The sequence below is a fragment of the Setaria viridis genome, chromosome 4 (assembly GCF_005286985.2).
Source record: "Setaria viridis chromosome 4, Setaria_viridis_v4.0, whole genome shotgun sequence".
Classification (NCBI taxonomy): domain Eukaryota; kingdom Viridiplantae; phylum Streptophyta; class Magnoliopsida; order Poales; family Poaceae; genus Setaria; species Setaria viridis.
The window spans coordinates 38,183,881-38,202,385 of NC_048266.2; the positions used below are offsets into that span (position 1 = coordinate 38,183,881).

The window sequence follows — 18,505 nt, forward strand, 5'->3', positions numbered from 1 at the left end:
CAGAAGCTCACCATCTTCTTCATCCTCCACCCGACCATCGCCCCCTCCTCCACTCCCCCGGTCGGCGGCGGCCGCGCCACCCACCCACTGCCCACTCGTCCCCTCCACCCCGCCCTTCGGAATCCTGCACCACCTCATCTCCGCCGCCGGTCGAACCGCCACCGCCGCCCCTGACCTTCTTCTCTAAGGCCGGTGGCCATGGGAACCCCCAAGAATCCCGAAACTCGAAACCCTAACCCCGCCGACCTCGACCACCACCCCGGCGACCTCACTGCCGGTCGCTCCCCATGTAATTCGTATGCCTTTCAAAAATTGACATCAGACTTGCGAATTGTTTCAGTTTAGGTGTTTCTGTCCCATTTTCTTCATTTTCCTTCTTTTCTTTATTCTGTTCAATTTCCAGCCCATGTAAAAAATCGATTTTGCCCCTATCTTATCCTTAGACGCTTCTTCTCCTCCACTGTACCGCCCCGGCAAAGGTCCCTTGGGTAGCCGTGGCCGGCTGGCCGCGCATGAAGGACTGCTTCGCCCGCACCGCGAGCCCTCGACGGCGGAGCAGCCCAGCGGTGCGTGCATGTTGGCCTAGGAAAATCCAAAGCCCCTCCGCTGCCCGCTGCTCTTTTACCGAGCTAGCACCAAAATCCAAGCTCAACTCCCATTAGTTCTTTTCCCTGCTCCATCCATCCTCACGCAATTAGCAAAGCAGCAACCAAGCAGGGAAGCCGCTGCACTTCAAGCACCGCATCCTCACGCGAGCATACATACAAGCGGCCAACTCCGGCCCACGCGCGACACAGCAGTGAGCAGGGGAAGGGCATGCGCCGGTGCTAGCGGGTGGGATGGTAGGCGTCCGGAGGGAGCACCTTTGCCCTGCAGCGATGGCGGTGACGCTATTCTTCACGCGAAAGAAAGATATGCACGACCGGACGCTCGATCCATTGTGGTGAAAGATATTAGGCAGGGGCAAAGCTGTCTTGGAAAAGGAAAAGAAAAGAAAAATTGAAGAAAACGGGAGATACATGAACTGAGACAATTCACTTGATGTTAAAATAGGAAGGCACGCGAATTGGATGTCAAATACTGAAAGGCCTGCGAATTGAGGACCTGATTGGTTGGGTTCCAATTTTTACCCAACCAAAATCATGGTATGCCTAAAAATTTTAGCTATCAATTGGTTCATTAACAAAAATTGGCATGCTAATATTTATAATCCAAACTAAGGCAAGTCACTACTCAAAATGGTGGAAAATATTGGTCGCTATACATCGACACCAAACCAAATGGATACCAACATTCCTTACCTAACTTTAGCATACTCTGATTTTGACAAGTCTTAAAAGGTTTGGTTACTCTTGCTAAAGTTTAGCAGCTAAAATTTGCTAAACTTTAGCAAAAGCTGTTTGGATACTCTTGCTAGAAGGCATTTAATGAGCTGTAAAAAGACTTATCTACTCTTATTAAAGGTGCGTAGGAGGGGGAGATAAGCAATAAATGAGGGGTAATAGGTTGTCCAGCCCACCTTTTAGCAAGTTTTAGCAACCAAAAACTTACTAAAGTGCTAAACTTTAGCAACTCAACTTTAGCAAGTTTTAGCAGGGGTGTTTGGCAGTTTAGCAGCTAAAAGTTACTAAACTTTAATTGTTTAACAACTAAAGTTTAGCAAGGTGAACCAAACACGCACGCCTTTATTTTTACTTGGTAAGAAACGGAAACCAAATGGAGTCATCTTTTCTTGCGGGAGCTGCGAACCTACCCGCCGAAGGTTTACCGCAAGGCCGCCGCACGTGAGATCTGGAAGCTTCCTTTCCCGCAGCGCAAACCGAGTCTACCTCCACCTCACGTCTCACGCCCACCGACAGCGTGGTCCCACATTGCGCAGGGCCCACAACCCAGCATCGGCTGCGGCGCATCAATCCCCACCTCAAATTGCCCCCCACCGCCAGCGCCTGGCGCCGAGGAGAGAGAGGAAGAGGGGACAGATTCTCCGTGTCGTCGCCGAGTTTTGTCCGGCAGAGAGGGCAAGGGCGAGCAGAGCAGAGGCGGCGAGATGACTCATATCCTTCCCAACCCCGATTAGATCTGCGCGTTTTCATCATCTCTTACGTTTGATTGCTTGATCTGTTGTTGTTTCGATTCCGTTCTTGCTCTGTTGCTTCCTCCTTGACTCGGCGCGCACGCGGCAACCAGAGGGAACGCGACCGTGAGCGCGCGGCGGCGCGGAAGCCCAACGCCAAGGGGTCCCAGGACGGGCTCACCCCGGAGCAGCGCCGCGAGAGGTGCGTGTCATCGATTTGATTCCATCCCCCCCTTACGTTTTGCTTGACTCGATCGGTCTCCGATACGGCCGAATCTCGGTCGGTTGGTTCTGACCCTCTTCTTTCCGATCCGGTTTGTGGGATCTTTGCTGGCAGGGACAAGAAGGCGCTGGAGGAGAAGGCGGCCAAGAAGGCGCAGCAGGCGGCGGGCGGCGGCACCGGGACCTCCACGGACAACAAGAACAAGGGCGGCGGCAAGAAGTAGGGGCCGCACTGGGCGCCCGCGGCGCAACTCTGTACGATTATCGATGCCATTAGCTTGTGTGCCTTCGCATCCACGTAGATGCGATGTTTGTTGGGTCATAAACTCATTCGTCGTCTGCAAGCTTGCAGTTACTCTGATACATCATGAATTTGTGATGGCAATAAATACGTGGCGTTTTGGTTTTGTGGGTTATGTTCTGTTTGCCTTTGCGTTCCGTGGTCTGTGTGATTGTGCTATCGTTGGACCTCTTGAGTATCACAACTAGCATACAAGATGCATGATAATAAGAGATGTCTTGCTACTTGTAAGCATCTGTCTACTAGCTTGTTGAAACTGGAAAGTTGATTATGCTGTTGTGCTGTCTATTTTTTTTTCACGGTACTGTCAACCCCATTCGTAAATGAATGCTGTGAGTAGAGCTGCTTAAATAGCTTATGCTTGTTAACGTCTGGCCGGCCGCACCGTGAGAGCCCCGTCCTCGCGACACAAAGGCAAGGTGCATGACTGCCCCTCCAAGCACAGGTACGTACCTTCGTCCTTATCAATCAAAATTGGAAGCACGCGGCGACCGCGTTTCATTTGATCTCCCAGGACGGAGTTCGTCGATCTGATCGGAGCAGCGACAGGCAACGGCGTCTGCGTGGCGACTGCCACCGGTGTGTTGGAGCCGCGCTGACTTGAGTTTCCCATCTATCTGCGCACGATCAACAGGACCGTGTCAGAAGAGCCAATCTCCACGACATAAGGGCGAGGTGCACGAGCAATGCCGTGAGTGGCTGATGCAATTCTAGGTCAGTCAAACTGCATCAAAATCAAAATCAATATTTTTCTGTGTGCTTCTTTTCTTATCAAACTGTCAAAAATATTGTTCAGTCTAGGACCAGGTCTCATTTAACTGGCAAAAATAGGATGATGGCAAGCAGTCTGAGAATGTACATACATGATTAGATTGGTTCAGTGGGGATTAGATAAAATCCTCATGTTGAAAGAATCTGCTTTCTGAAACAATTTTTTGTCTGAATGTAGCAATTGTGGAGCCATGGTATATTGCCTACCAATTTTAACTTTGTTTCACGGATAGAGATTTCACTGATTATTACAAGTACAACCCCCTTTTACAGAAAGAGATTGGTGTCCTGGATGCTGTTCGGCTCTTGAGTTCTTTATGCATATCAAAACATCTGTCTAGATGTTGTTCGGCTCTATCTGAATGGTATTTGTAACCTCTGAATTTCCATTCATTCAAGGTTGAAGGTTGCAATGATGGTAGCTTAGAAGAGGTAAAAAGACCCTTAGCACTACTTAAATATTCCTTGGTAGTAAGTTAATATCGTTGCTGGCAAACACCCTATACACTTCTGATCATGCTGGACCAATTGTTGAACTGGGTCCGATGTCAGAGTGGCAATTGATCAAGAAAGATGGCATTTTGCGGTTCTTTTCTGATTTAGAACTGATCAAGGGACATGTACTCCGATTGCACTGAAGTGGTTGAACTTCAGTTTCTCCGATGTCAGAGTGGCAATTGATCAAGAAAGATGGCATTTTGCGGTTCTTTTCTGATTTAGAACTGATCAAGGGACATGTACTCCGATTGCACTGAAGTGGTTGAACTTCAGTTTCTCTGATGTTTCAACTTTCAATATGGTATCTGTAGCTGAATCTTTTTTTTTAGTTTCTGAAATTCTGAAACCAGGATGTACTTGATCAATACTAGCTATTCTGGAATTCTGAAAACACTATTGTCGAATAACTAGCTATTCTTCAGGTCAAGAAGGAATTGGAGGGTTTGAGACAGCCCGTAGAGTAGCCTAAACATATCCTAGCTTCTTGAACAAGTCTCTTGCTTCTTGAACAAATGTTTCTCCAGGTGGCCTGCGAATGGAGGGAGTATTCTGTTACAGCATGTGTGGCTGTTTTATGAAGGTCTCAAGACACATCAACATCAAAGTGGAGAACAAGATGGTAAGGACAGGTTGCACAGGGAGCTTGATGGCATTCAGGTTGAGCTGCAAGCCTCTGAAGAAGCTACCAAGATGTTACTACCTTTGTCAACTGAGCTAGTAGCTGATCAAAAGCTTTGTCTGAAAGTTCCAGTATTCTGTTCGGATTCTTTGGGGGTATGAGCCATAATGACGTGCCTGTAACTAACTATTATCATTTCAGAAGGGCCATCCTTCAGCTAATATTTGGCCTAGTTCGTTTTGGAACTAATTCATTGATATTTGGTTCATCTTGTAAATCATGTTTGGTGCTTCTTGGAGCTTTACAAAAATGCCTGTCAATTGGGACTGGGCTCCCAAATCAGCAGACCAAAGACAGAACCGCTGCTAAATCACACAAATCCTGTACAAATCAAACAATGCACTTCGAATCGCCAACCAAAAAAAAAATCATCAAACCAAACAATCCGCAATAGATCAAACCCTAACCAGATCAAGCAGATTTGAAACAAGCTGATCGGAGAGAACTTCAAATCAAAAGCCAACAGCAAACCCTAGAGTTCTTACCCCACAAGTCAGTCATAGACGCAGATCAAAACTCGGATCAGCGGTCAACAGATGCCGGACGGTGCAGATCAGATGGGGCGCGCCATCGGACAAGCATAAAATCAAGGGCACTCGAGTGCAGATTTCCGTTAAACATTGGTGCTCAACCTCGTTACAGAATACAAAAAAAATGCCGACCACCACACCCACGTTAAAAATGCCGACGCCCACCGACGTCACAGAGGGTGCCTTTGGTTGGACTTTTGAACCTGCTTTTGCTTTTGCAAAAGTCAAAAGTCAAAAGCAAAAAAGCTCTATATGCTTTTGCCCAAAAGCTGCTTTTGGTGTAGTACAAATGCAAAAGCACCCTCCTCCCTGCTTTGAGGTGCTTTTGGGGTAAAAAATTACCCACCTGCCACTCTTTATGAAAGGTAACGGTTCTTTTTTTTCCGATCTATTTCTAGCGCAAGTCTTCCGTCAACCGTCCGCCTCCCGTATTCTCCAGCGCCGCCCCCGGCGGACCGTCTCCCTCCGAGTCCCGGTCGCCGGCCCTCCGGCCCCAGTCGCCGGCTGCCGCCCCAGTCGCCAGTCTGCCTCCTGATCCGGTCGCCACCCCTGGATCACCCGCCACACCGCGCCCCCGGCCGCCGCACCCGGCCGTCCGCCTCCAGCCTCGTATTTCGTATGTACATGTTCCTGCCGCCGACGGCCGTTGTATTCTGCGCGTCTGCTCTCACGTCCGTCTCGTTGAAGGTGAGTCGCTGGGACTTGGCTCGATTTCATCGACAATTTCATCTGTCGATGGTAATAGTTGCTGCCGTGGTAGTAATGATGGCTAGTAGATCAGTAGCAATGATAGGCAGTAATGATGATGAAGTAGCCCCTGTTGCCGTAGACGTTGATGGCTAGTAGAACAGCAGCACTTTCTATTTACGATTTGACAGGGAGTAATGATGATGAAGTAGCTCCTGAGCTCACCGAATCAAACTGGTAGCTTTCTATTTACGCATTGTAGGTCTTCTTATCAATGTTTGAACTGGTAGCTTTCTTTTCGTGGAAGGAAAATAGAAACCCCAGGAAGTTTACAACCTCATTTTCATTTTATCTAAGCTATTTAATAGTTTTTAAGATGGTAGTGGCTCAAAATTGTTCACATGCAATTCTTATAATTTATTGAAGTCACAATATCTATCATTAGTCATATGAATTGAATCAAACAATATTTTTGGTTGGCTGAAGAATGGGTGATAAGGCGGATTGGGGTGATGCTTTTTTAAGGCATTTGATTGATGCCTGCAAAGAAGAGATTGAAGCCGGGAATAGGCCGATGGGAATTTTTACTACTACCGGTTGGAAGAATGTTGTTTCAAAGTTTGCAGAAAAATCCGGTGACAAGAGAACAAAAAAAACAATTGAAGAACAAGTTAGATCTTCTTAAAAAAGAGTATTCAACATTTATGGAGTTCAAGAATTGTGCAACTGATCTTGGATGGGATGAGGCAAAACAAACTATTGACTGCTCAGACGAATGGTGGGACGAACACCTTGCTGTAAGAACTATGTTGTCATTGTAATTATATTCTTCCCATTCTTCATTATGGTGTGCCTTATTAAACTTTTTTTTTCTAATTGTAGAGATGCAACAATCGTGAGAAAGGAATCAAATGCCACCATGTGAAGTTTCGAAAACAAGGACCCAAGTTCCTTGATGACCTGCATATCTTGTTTGGCAAGGCACATGTAAGTGGGTCTTCTGCATCCTGTCCTGGAGATATATCATCCGATGAGGCAAGTGATGAGGATGTGGATGAGGTAGCAAAACCTAAGCAGAAGGATATGACAGTAAACCTAGGAAAAAGGAAACGTAAGGGTACCTCCATTGGTGTTGAAGAGAAGGATGAGAAGAGCCCATTCTTTCGTTTGTACAAGACCACTTGTTTGAAGATAGAAAATGCTGCAGAGAGGATCTCCACAAGTGTTGAAGCATCATCAGCTCCTCCAACCAACCTAGTTCCTACCATTACAGAGACTATGAAGATGGTGAAAGAATGTGGGGTGCAAGAAGGAACTGCTCTAATGCACACAGCCGCCTCCCTAATTGTTAAACCTGAATTTAGGGAGCTCTTTAGCTCTCTAGAAACAACTAAAGGAAGGCTCGATTTGATTGAGAGGGAGCTAGAAAAGGAGATGATGAAGCGCCACTGATTTGTTTCCATGTTTGTCAGATTATTTTATTATCATATGTGACAAGAATTTTCCTATGTTGAACCATAATTTGTTACCCTATGTTGAACCATAGTTTGCTTGGAGATGTGAAATATTATTTATCTATTATTGTGTTATGTTGAGCTTCTTCATTTAGTATTGTCAAGAAAGTTGTTGTATTTAATTATTAATATACTAATGTCTCATGTAGATGGATGATAGATTGGGAGATGTAGCCAAAGGAGGACAAAAAGGACTACTACTGCTAGCTAAACTTGCACAACATGCTGGTGCTATGGGAGAAATGGGAAACTTGTATACTAAGCGGTATTTGCATAAAGCTGAATATAGGGAAACGTCAGAAACTGGAATTCAATGGGTGATGAGGTGTATGTCACGTCCGAGGTATTTTTATAAGATGTTTCGGATGAGCACCGAGATTTTCGATAAACTTCATGACTTGCTAGTCTCTACTTACGGATTGACCTCAACCAACAATGTTTCATCTACTAAGTCATTGGCAATGTTCTTGTGGATCGTCGGAGGACCGCAATCTTTTTCACAAGCTGAAAATCGTTTCACGTGGTCACTTTGGACAGTTCACATGAAGTTTCACGAAGTGTTGAAGTGTTTGCGCAAGTTAGCTAAGGACAATATTAAACCAAGAGATCCCACTTTTTCTACGGAGCATAAAAGGGTGAGAGAGGACCGTTTTTGGCCATACTTTAAAGATGCAATTGGAGCAATAGATGGTTCACATGTTAAAGTGGTAGTGCCAGTGGACGAAGTGGTTAACCACACATGTCGTCATGGATATACATCTCAGAATGTGCTAGCTATTTGTGACTTTGATATGAGGTTCACCTTTACGGTTGCCGGGTGGCCGGGTTCTGCACATGACACACGTATCCTCAATCATGCATTGGCAAATTTTCCTTCATTCCCCGTACCTCCTAAAGGTATACATGGTTCCTTCATCAAATTAGCAATACTTGTATTATTATCTACCTTACTAACTTGGTTTTGTAGGAAAGTATTATCTTGTGGACTCGGGTTACCCAAACCGAATTGGGTATCTTGCGCCTTTCAAAGGAAGCACGTATCATATACCAGAATTTCAGCATCGTTCGGGGCCTCCCCAAGGAAAGTACGAGATGTTCAATTTATTGCATTCATCTCTTCGTAATGTCATTGAAAGGTCTTTTGGAGTCTTAAAGCAGAAGTGGCGTATTTTGAAGGACATGCCAAGTTTCTCACCTCGTACTCAGAAACATATCATTATGGCTTGTCTTGCATTGCATAATTTTATTCGTGACAGCAATTTGTGTGATAAGGAGTTCAAGAGATGTGATGATGATGAGGATTACTTGGTACAACATACATGTGGTATGAGACAAACACAAGGAGATGATAGTGACGATGTGGAGAATGAGGATACCATGAATACCATTCGTACTAGGATAGCTGATGCTTTGGTTAGTGCGAGAGGAGGAGAGTAATGTTGAGGTATGGCATCTTTGTATAGAACTTTTGATGGATAGTTCTATTTATGTGGACCAATTACTTTAATGGATGAAAAACATATAAAATTTATTTTTTTCTTCCTAAAATAGTGGTTTACATTTGAACTAGTGAACGCATTATTTTGTTACGAGCAATTTGCATATAAACAAACTCACAGATCTTTAGGGGCATTACAGGTATTTCTTACACAACCTACAGTTTCACAGCTCCTCTAACCAAACAGTCTTCTGCTTTTCCCACAGCTGCTTTCTCACAGCTGCTTTTCCACAGCCCACAGCTCACAGCAGCTTTTCCAAAAGCCACAACCCAACCAAACGCACAAAGAATACAGAAAAATACCAACCCTACAGACCGAGCAGTGCTATAAAGTACCAAATTTTCAAGGATGAACATGAGACTGAGAGCACAAGTCTTACTAACACAAGCTAGAGAAAATAACTAAATAGGGGGGACACCGGATAGATTCTCAACAGGGTTTAGGTTTAGAGTAAGGGGTGCTTGGCAGCACTCCACTCCATAAAAAATAGCTCCACTCCACCAATTTCACAAAACTTCCTACCAAACACGTCCTGCTCCACAAACTCCAGCTCCAGAAAAAACGTGGAGCTAGGGGTCAGGTCCACGTTTTTCCTAGAGTACCTCAGGGGTGCTCCAAAAATATTAGTTTCAGTCTTCCTCGTGGAGTTAGGGGTTATTTACCCACCTTTGCCACTCGTTACACAACATACCGGTTTGTGAAACAAAACAAAACACCGTTCTCTCGTCGTCCCCTCCCATTCTCCCATCACCCCCTCCTCGAGCTAGCGCCGCCGGCCCCAATCTCCGGTGAAAATGGCTACCGACGCCGCCTGTGCACCCCATGCCGCATCGTGATCCGTGCATTTCCACGTCGAACGCCGACAGCGCGGGGCTAGACACGTCCTCGAGATCAGCGGGCGACGATGCAGTGGGCACCGGTGGGCTCAGCGGCTGTGGCGCCTCCGTGGGGGCCTCCTTCTTGCTGTGCTGCTTCCTCCTCCTCTTGTGCTTTGTTCTTGCCCTCGGACGGCGCCTCGGCCGGCAGCAGCGTCATGGGCGCCTCAGTTGGGGGCGTGGCTGTTGGCGGAGGCGCCGCTGTGAGCAGGAGCACCGTGGGCGACATGGAGGGAGGTGGCGTCACGATAGGGGGAGGCGTCGCCCGCGGGGGCTTGGCCGGTGCGACCGCAGGCGCGGCTGGCGGCAGCTTTGACAGCGGGACCGGGGTGGCAGCCGACGCGGGGGTCACTGGGGTTGGCGGCAGGTTCGCTGGCGTCGGGGCTGCAGGCCGCAGGGCCTCATTGTAGAGATCAGCATAACCAGCATCATTGATGGGATCAAGCATGGAAGGGAAGGGGCGCGCTTGCTGCCCGCAGGAAGAACTCCAATAGACACTGACACGTGGATCCCACAACAAGGGTATAATAGACAATGCACACCAAATCCTCATATTTCTGGAGCTGGAGCAATACAATCTGCATAACACATATAACAGCTCCATGTTTTTCTGGAGTTGTGGAGTGGAGCTAGTGAAATGGAGCTGGCTTTTTGAGGCGGAGTGCTGCCAAACACCCCCTAAGTTATACCCTACTTACAACATATTGCTCCATTGCTCCAGATTATCTCATCATATTAGCTAGTTTCACCAACAAAAGTTCCTAGAACTCTGCAATTAACAATTATTACCAAAACACAATTGCATATTGCCAGATCGTGATAAGCACTATAGCTTGTGGCAGTACAACACAACAATAACTGACTAACAGGAATCGGCGTACGGATAGCACAGGAATTCTCAGAAACTAGAAAGTGTCAAAACTGGATTTTCCCAATACACTTTCAAGGCTCAGGCATTTTGATAGTGATGCAGCTTGTATAGTAGAACTTTCCCACCAGCGTGTCCAACAGATAGAAAACCGCTGCCTGGACTGAAATCCAGGCACCGTGGATAATGAAGGCTGAAACGAGGCCCTGGCCAGTTCTGGAACACACTGAAGGATGGGACGTGCACGAGCCTCATTCCATTCCTCTCCTTTCTCGAGGTGATCGCCAAAATCTGGGCATCATGATTGAACTTCATCTCGCCAACATCGGTGGTTAGGTTTTCAATTGTCTTCAGTGGCTTCCTCTTCCCACCAAGAAAATCATCCCTCTTGTACACGTTCACAATACCACTAGTGGAGCCTGTGGCAAACAAAGAGCTGTCCTGTGAGGTGCAAAGTGAAACGCCAGACAGGGAACCGTCGTCCATCGCCTTGTGGATACACTTCCTTGTTCCAAGATCCCAGTGATAAACATGCCCATCTCCACCACTGCTCAGTAGCTGGTTTCCACCATCTGCAAATGCCAACGAACGCACACTTCCATTCATCTTGAGGGTTCCAATGAGCTGCTTTGTCTTGGCAGAAATAAGGAGGATGTATCCTTCATTACCGACGAAAGCAATGGTTCTTGAGTCAGGTGATATCTCAAAGCTCTCCAAGCTTTTCTCCTCACGCCCTGTCAAAGGTCCAATCTTGCTAACAGAAGCATTTACCAGATCAAATGAGTAGAAGAACTTTCTCCTGCCTGAAAGGATCACTTCAGAGCCATCAGGTAGAAACGAGGCCTTGAGTACTGGACAGTCCCCAATAAATATGCTCTGGATCTTGGGGTTTCTCTTTCCATCAATTTGGAAAAACCTCAAATGCTTATCCAACCCAGCAGCAAGCATCAGCTGCCCGTTCCTATGAAACTGCACTGAATTAATAGGGCCACTTGAAGGATCCTGGATATTGGCATCTACAAGCCTTGAGAACTCCAGCATCCCAGGTAAAAGCTTAACAGTATCCTTGACAACAAGCTCATCGTTATTCTGAAGGATATCATCAACACCCCCCTCATCATCAGACTCACCATCTGATGCTCCAGGAAGAGGAGTCTTCCGGTCCATATCAGCCCAAGCAGTGAAGGGGTTCAATTTGGCATGCTGACCACGCAACCGAGCCTCATATTCTTTCCCTGATATTAAATGCTCATCAGCCTCTTTCCTGAGCTTCCTCAACCTTGCAACCTTCACAATGTCCACCTCTGTCCTCTCCTCTTCCTCATCTACCCACACAGGCTTTCTCCCCTTGATTATCACCCCATCTTCCTCATCATCATGAGCCAAGTCCTCCTCATAAATAGGCAAGACATCCGCACCATCAGCAGCAGATCTATCCGTGAAGAACAAAGGCGCACCCCTGTCAGGAGCTGCCACTGCAGCCCCTACCTCAGTGCCAAAATCCAGTGGTGCGTAAAGGGCACCAAACAGCGAGCTCTCCAGCTGCCGCATCTCCTCTTCCTCCTTGTTCTGCTGGGCCTCCGGCATCTTAGTCCTCTTCTTCCTTTCTTTATTGTGATTCTTCAACTTGGCTCCCTTCCCAACCTCTCCATCGATAGCAACAGGAGAGCCGATTCCCTCATTTCCATCATCAGCTCCACTTTTCTCAAGGCGACGCTTCTGGGCGTTCTGGGATATCAAGCTCATCTTGCCTCGAGAATTGGCCTGCCAAAACAACAAAATTCAGTCAAAATAGTTGCATAAAACAAATGTACAAAACTTCTATAGTTGGGCATTAGGGAGCATAAGCTACTAGTAAATATCAAACAGCCTTAAAAACTGAGACATAACATGCCAATAAAAACGATTTTACCACACAGAGATGAGTATTTGCCAGCATCTATGAACAAATGATATAGTACATCAAGTACCACTCATTGACATAACCATATCACGAACAATCTAATCCTTGTCATGCTTCTTAACGAGCAATTTCTCATGGAAACCTAAGAAGCTAGCATTCAGAAAATTAACTCGCAAAAGTTTATAATCCAATGCATATAACCTGTCAAAGTTCGCTTGGCCGAATACTCCAGTGACCTTATCTGAAATTGCTACTAGCTTGTTCACTGAGCTCAAACAGCACCACACGGCAAGCGAAACTAGTAGCTAATATATTATAACTGGTTCATCCGAATACAAATAGATTATACTAGCGTTTGGGTTGCTCCGTTTCGCACAGGCACAGCAGGAAGGGAAGAGAAGGGGTGGGCATACCTGGTGGGTGCTCGTCGCCTGCTCAGTGCTGGTGGCCGCGCGGTGATGCCGGCGACCGCGGCGACCGGCAATAAAGGGGAGGCCGGGGGGCGGGAGGGGAGAGGAGGGGCCGCGGACCGCCGTCGAGCCCGGCGGAGAGGAGCGGCGGCGGCAACGGAGGGGGAGGGTCGGAGGGAGCAGCGCGCGGCGGCTGCTTGGGGAGGGCTGAAAAATGAGTGGGCTAGGGTTGGGGCAACCTTTCATATTGACCGGAGGGGGTGCGGGCCCTTAATGGGCCGGACAACGTGCTCACCATCAAATTGGGCCGGCCCACATACCGCATATCCCTTCGTCATCGACTCATTCGTCTTCCTTACGATGCTGCTCGCTCGACTCCTCGATCTGGAGCAGTAGAGCAGCTCCCGCGTCGCGGCTCCGAGGAGGCGTGCTCTCGGGAGGTGGAAGAGGAGGTTAGGGGGTCTTCGTTGCCGGAGTTAGGCAGGGCAACCGCGCAGCTACCTTCCGCTACTGGTGGGTCCGCTTCAACCTGCACGGTCTCGGCGTGCGTCGGTAATGGTGGTGGTGGACGCGTCGGAGTTTGGGGCGGAGGGGTTCGATCCGAAGCAGTGGATCAACGCGGCGCTGGACGCGCGGCACCCGTCAGAGCCGCTCGATCGCTTCCTCGCCGACGCCGAGGAGCGCCTGCGGGCCGCGGCTGACGACGCCGCGGCCGCGCTCGAGAGGGACAGCGGCGACGCCCTCCGCCGCGTCCCGCTGGCATGCCGGGACGCGCTACGCCTCCGCGACGATGCCGTTGCTCTACGCGCCCACCTCGCCTCCGTCCTCCAATCCCTCTCCCTGGTACGCGCCTCCGTCCCTCTTCCTCGCTCCTTATTGGATCTAAATCTCACTGTCACTGGCATTCTCATGCGAGCATAACCCGAAATCGAGACGGATTACCTGGAGCTTTGAAATAGCTTGCCGCGCTTAGTTGCTTTGCACGTATAGTTCTACTGGATCTGGATCTCATATTCCCTGTCCAGTCATGCCCCCCTTTTTTATCTAGTCATGTCACGTATATGACTTGCATACAATTATAGCGTACTAGTAGTGCCAAATTCACGACTGAGGCATTAGTTTGATCATTCTGGTTTCAGGGTTTATTGTCTCATATTGCTACTAGTTAAACATTTGGTCTTAAAATGTGCCAGGTTTTGTGAAACCAAGCTATATTCTGACATAGCTCCATTAGCAGACGTGTGATAAAATTAGTTTGGTGTGTAGCCATTTTATACAAAAGCTAACATTCAGAGGAATTCAGACATTTAGAGCTGATGTCCACACAACTTTCCATATTTTTCATGAAAAAAGACAATGAGTCCTGGAGATCCAGTAATGTTTACTTACTTCAGATGATAAAGTCCTGTAGAACGAGATGCAAAATCCAAAAAAATATCTCTCGCCCTTCAATGCTGTGAGCACACTAGACTGAACTAATCTCTCAGGCCCAGCCTCTCCCTCTGACCCAGCTCGGTCCATCTTGTTACATTGTATCCAGTTCCAGCTATACTTTGTCAAGGTTGCAGCTAACAAAGTATTCATGGTTATATTTCCAACCAGGCTGAGGGCTCATCTGCTGAGTCAATAGCTGCACTAGCGCAAATTGATACTGTGAAACAACGCATGGAAGCGGCATATACAACATTGCAGGTAATGTCTATGTAGAGTTATGGGCCGTGATACCTTACTGGAGTATGTTCTACTAACATGTTCAATTCTTGTTTATTATTTATAACATTATGTTTGATGGAATGGCAGGATGCAGCTGGGTTAGCTCAGTTGAGCCAGAGTGTTGAGGATGTGTTTTCTAGTGGCAATCTTCCAAAGGCTGCAGAAACCCTGGCAACGATGAGACATTGCTTGTCAGCAGTTGGAGAGGTGTTTTACTCTCTGTAAAAAAAAACACAAACTGCATAAAACCTGTTCCTTTTGCTTATAAAAAAGTTTCTTTCAGGTTGCAGAGTTCGCAAATGTGAGAAAACAGCTTGAAGTATTGGAAGAAAGATTAGATGAAATGGTGCAGCCTCGTTTAGTGGATGCACTTTCTAATCGCAAGGTATCTCCCCCACAAAACAGTAGTTTATATTTGTTAAATGAAGCATCTCTATTTTACTCAAAAACCTGATTTTTTTGAAAGGTCGATGCTGTGCAAGATCTTCGTGGTATACTGATACGTATCGAGAGGTTCAAGTCACTGGAGGCACAGTACACTAAGATCCATGTGAAACCTCTAAAGAAACTTTGGGAAGATTTTGACCTAAAGCAAAGAGCCAGCAGGGTAGACATGGAGAAGCTTGGTGGTGAAAGCATTAATGCTCTCTCATTCTCAAGCTGGCTGCCTAATTTCTATGATGAGACACTGCTTTACCTTGAACAAGAATGGAAGTGGTATGCTCATTGTGATCCTCTCCCCCTTTGTTCTGAGTTAAAATATACTAGTTCTAAAATGGCTAAACAGAAGTCAGTTTTTGGAACCAGCTTTTAAGTAATATATTTGGCACAAGCCCCATCAGAACTGCAATTTAACCTGTGGATGCTCTAAAATGGCAATGCTAATGCTCACAGGTGCTTGACTGCTTTCCCTGAAGAGTACAAATCACTAGTACCAAAAGTACTTGTTGAGACCATGAGTGAGTTGAATTCAAGTTTTGTTTCTCGTGTCAACATAGCAACTGGGGATGTTGTTCCTGAAACCAGATCTGTTTCCAAAGGTAATGCATAAACTGCTCACTAATTTCGTAGTTCTATACCCTGGTTGTATCAATTATCAAACATATTTTTCTGCTTTGACGAGATATTAGTTGTGGTGCATAATCATGCTTGTTTTTTTCCCCTCACAGTGAATTGCATTTTTCTTCTCTGTACCCAGGTATACTGGACGTTCTATCAGGTGACTTACCAAAAAGCACCAAGTTGCAGAATAAGCATCTTCAAGCACTAATTGAACTGCACAATATGACTGGCACTTTTGCTAGGAACATTCAGCACTTATTTTCAGAATCAGATCTTGCAGTTGTGCTGAATACTTTGAAAGCTATTTATTCCCCATATGAAACCTTTAAAGCAAGGTAAACACTTAAACAGTTTTGGCCTATGCAAAAAACAACAACAACATCATGTTGCATCGTATTACCAGCTGCATTTATGATTCTTTGACACAACTGATGTACAAAACTAAGCGTTTAGTGCTGCATTCTATTTTTTGGGTGTCATGTAGGTATGGGCAGATGGAGCGTGCTATACTTTCTGCTGAGATGGCAGGTATAGACATCCGTGGGGCTGTCCCTCGTGGTGTTGGTGCACAGGGTATAGAGCTGAGCGAAACTGTTCGCAGAATGGAGGAATCCATCCCACAAATGATAGTACTTCTTGAAGCAGCTGTGGAGAGATGCATTAGTCTTACGGGTGGTTCAGAGGCAGATGAACTGGTAGTTGCTCTTGATGACATCATGCTTCAATACATATCTAATCTACAAGAAGCATTGAAATCCCTGAGGATAGTCTGTGGGCTGGAGAGTGATGCCTTGAAGAAAGATGCAGGTTTAGAGAAAAAGGAAGCACAACGATTAGTAGATGTTTCTGAAGAGGAAGAATGGTCTATTGTCCAAGGTGCTTTGCAGATTCTTACAGTTGCTGATTGCCTAACAAGCAGAACCTCAGTATTTGAAGCTTCTTTAAGAGCCACGCTTGCCAGGATTGGAACAAACTTTTCTCTTTCTGGCTTTGTTTCAAGCCTGGATAAATCACCCACAGCAATTGCTGATGAGAATGCAGACTTGCCTCTTGGAGGACGGGCCGCACTTGATATTGCTGCTATTCGCCTACGTGATCTGCCAGACAAGTCTAAGAAGCTCTTAACTGTGCTAGAACAGGCAAGTGTTGTTCTAAATTTCCACATTTATTGTTACAACACAGGGGTCATCACTTGTGTCTCTTGACTGTCACCAAGTCCTGAACTATTGTATCTTTGGTCTATGGTCCAGATTGCATCGATTCTTATTTCCCTGAGTCACCATGTGTCTTTCTTGCAAAAGACAGATTAGTTGTGTTGGATGAAAATAATACATTGTAGACAAATGACAGATTCGTTGCTTTTCTATGTTTACTTGTTTCAGTAGTCACTGTAGAAACATAAGGAGTACATTTTAGGATTCATCCAAAATATCTGCTTTGACAGGAAATTGAGTTCTAATCATTTTTTAACTTGCCTTTTCTGCTCTACTAGTTATTTAAATCTGTGTTATATATTAGAACCTACTTGTGCCCTGCAGATTTTCCCACCCAAGTTTATTTACCCTGATGTTCTACTACTAACATTTCTATTTATTTTTTACAGTCAAAAGATCCAAGGTTCCATGCTCTTCCTCTCACATCACAGAGAGTTGCGGCCTTCTCAGACACAGTAAATGATCTCGTTTATGATGTGCTCATATCTAAAGTTCGGATGCGTCTCAGTGAGGTTGCTCGCCTCCCAATCTGGTCATCGGTGGAGGAACAGGGTGGTCTTCCTCTTCCAAGCTTCAGCGCCTACCCGCAAGCTTATGTGACCAGTGTTGGAGAGTATCTCCTCACTTTACCACAGCAGTTGGAACCACTTGCAGAAGGTATCTCAGGCAACGAGACTGGCAACGATGAGGCCCAGTTCTTTGCCACTGAGTGGATTTTTAAGGTAATATATGCAACCTTTCTACTTATGTACCTGTGAAATGCAAAAAGCAACCATCCTTCAGTGCTTATTGGGACATTATATAGGAAGAGTAAATTATCTTTGAATATAATGATCACAATTTAATAGAAGATTACTTCCTATCTTCCAAGATTTTATCATAATTTGTAACATCATTCCTGTATCGATGTTTGAACAATCCAGCTTTGATTCTCATCTCTGCTTCCATGTATCAGGTTGCCGAGGGTGCCACTGCTTTGTTCATGGAGCAGCTGCGTGGAATCCACTACATCACTGACCGAGGCGCGCAGCAGCTTGCCGCAGACATAGAGTACCTGAACAACGTCCTCTCTGCGCTCTCAATGCCGATTCCTCCATTCCTGTCCACCTTCCACGCCTGTGTCTCGACCCCGAGGGACCAGGTCCGTGGTCTGATAAAATCAGATGGCGGAAGCCAGCTCGACCTCCCTACTGCTCATCTGGTGTGCAAGATCCGGCGGATCTCGTTAGATTAGTGAAGCGAATTTGTTGATTCTGAGTTTTATCTCACTTCTCACGCTTTGGTTTTGATTTTTTGTTGTGACAAATGAGTTTGACTTGTGTAAGTTGTAACCGTACTGCTTGCAGATAGTGAAAATAATCATATAGGAGTACAGAATAATTCATTGCAAATTTCGAAAAAAAATGAGGACCTGGATTTATGTGCACTTTAAAATTGGGCGCTAATATTTCACTCAAATGCGCATCTCATAAGATTAACACAAAAGGATGGTGATGCATCATGCATGCTTGAGAATTGACATGAGAAATGGACGGTCAGGATGATGCACTAACCAACCATTAACATAATTCTCAATCTCAGCAATCATACTCAAGGCAGCTCAGCCCTTTATTTACTAAGAATAAGAATTTATTATTGATGAAAAAGGAGTGAAAGGGAAGTTCTTATAATAATAAATAAAAAAA

At 46.1% G+C, this 18,505-nt stretch overlaps 2 protein-coding genes and 1 non-coding gene across 3 annotated transcripts; 2 read left to right on the forward strand and 1 right to left on the reverse strand.

The window, feature by feature from the left end:
- Window positions 1–5,477: 5,477 nt before the first annotated feature.
- Window positions 5,478–7,351, forward strand: LOC117852334 (uncharacterized). The gene is made up of 3 exons (XR_011898093.1): window positions 5,478–5,762; window positions 6,249–6,559; window positions 6,645–7,351. It is a non-coding gene; the product is annotated as an uncharacterized protein (transcript).
- A 2,824-nt stretch (window positions 7,352–10,175) lies between these two features.
- Window positions 10,176–12,993, reverse strand: LOC117853929 (U3 small nucleolar RNA-associated protein 18 homolog). The gene is made up of 2 exons (XM_034736210.2): window positions 12,835–12,993; window positions 10,176–12,282 (listed from the first exon to the last, which is right to left on the reverse strand). The coding sequence occupies exon 2, from the start codon at window positions 12,262–12,264 to the stop codon at window positions 10,600–10,602; it is 1,665 nt and encodes a 554-aa protein (XP_034592101.2). The 5' UTR covers window positions 12,265–12,282; window positions 12,835–12,993; the 3' UTR covers window positions 10,176–10,599.
- A 200-nt stretch (window positions 12,994–13,193) lies between these two features.
- On the forward strand, window positions 13,194–18,211 carry LOC117853928 (conserved oligomeric Golgi complex subunit 7). Its single transcript, XM_034736209.2, has 10 exons — window positions 13,194–13,674; window positions 14,434–14,523; window positions 14,632–14,751; window positions 14,828–14,929; window positions 15,011–15,261; window positions 15,439–15,584; window positions 15,743–15,941; window positions 16,091–16,745; window positions 17,210–17,542; window positions 17,776–18,211. Exons 1-10 carry the CDS (start codon window positions 13,387–13,389, stop codon window positions 18,052–18,054), a joined length of 2,463 nt encoding a protein of 820 aa, XP_034592100.1. The 5' UTR covers window positions 13,194–13,386; the 3' UTR covers window positions 18,055–18,211.
- The last annotated feature ends 294 nt before the right edge of the window (window positions 18,212–18,505 follow it).

Bases quoted from the DNA above. Each gene is read 5' to 3' on its own strand.
- LOC117853929 (XM_034736210.2), bottom strand. From the start codon at position 12,264: ATGAGCTTGATATCCCAGAACGCCCAGAAGCGTCGCCTTGAGAAAAGT.
- LOC117853928 (XM_034736209.2), top strand. From the start codon at position 13,387: ATGGTGGTGGTGGACGCGTCGGAGTTTGGGGCGGAGGGGTTCGATCCG. The intron at 13,675-14,433 runs GTACGCGCCTCC...ATTTCCAACCAG, and splicing joins TCCTCCAATCCCTCTCCCTG to GCTGAGGGCTCATCTGCTGA. The intron at 16,746-17,209 runs GCAAGTGTTGTT...TATTTTTTACAG, and splicing joins TCTTAACTGTGCTAGAACAG to TCAAAAGATCCAAGGTTCCA.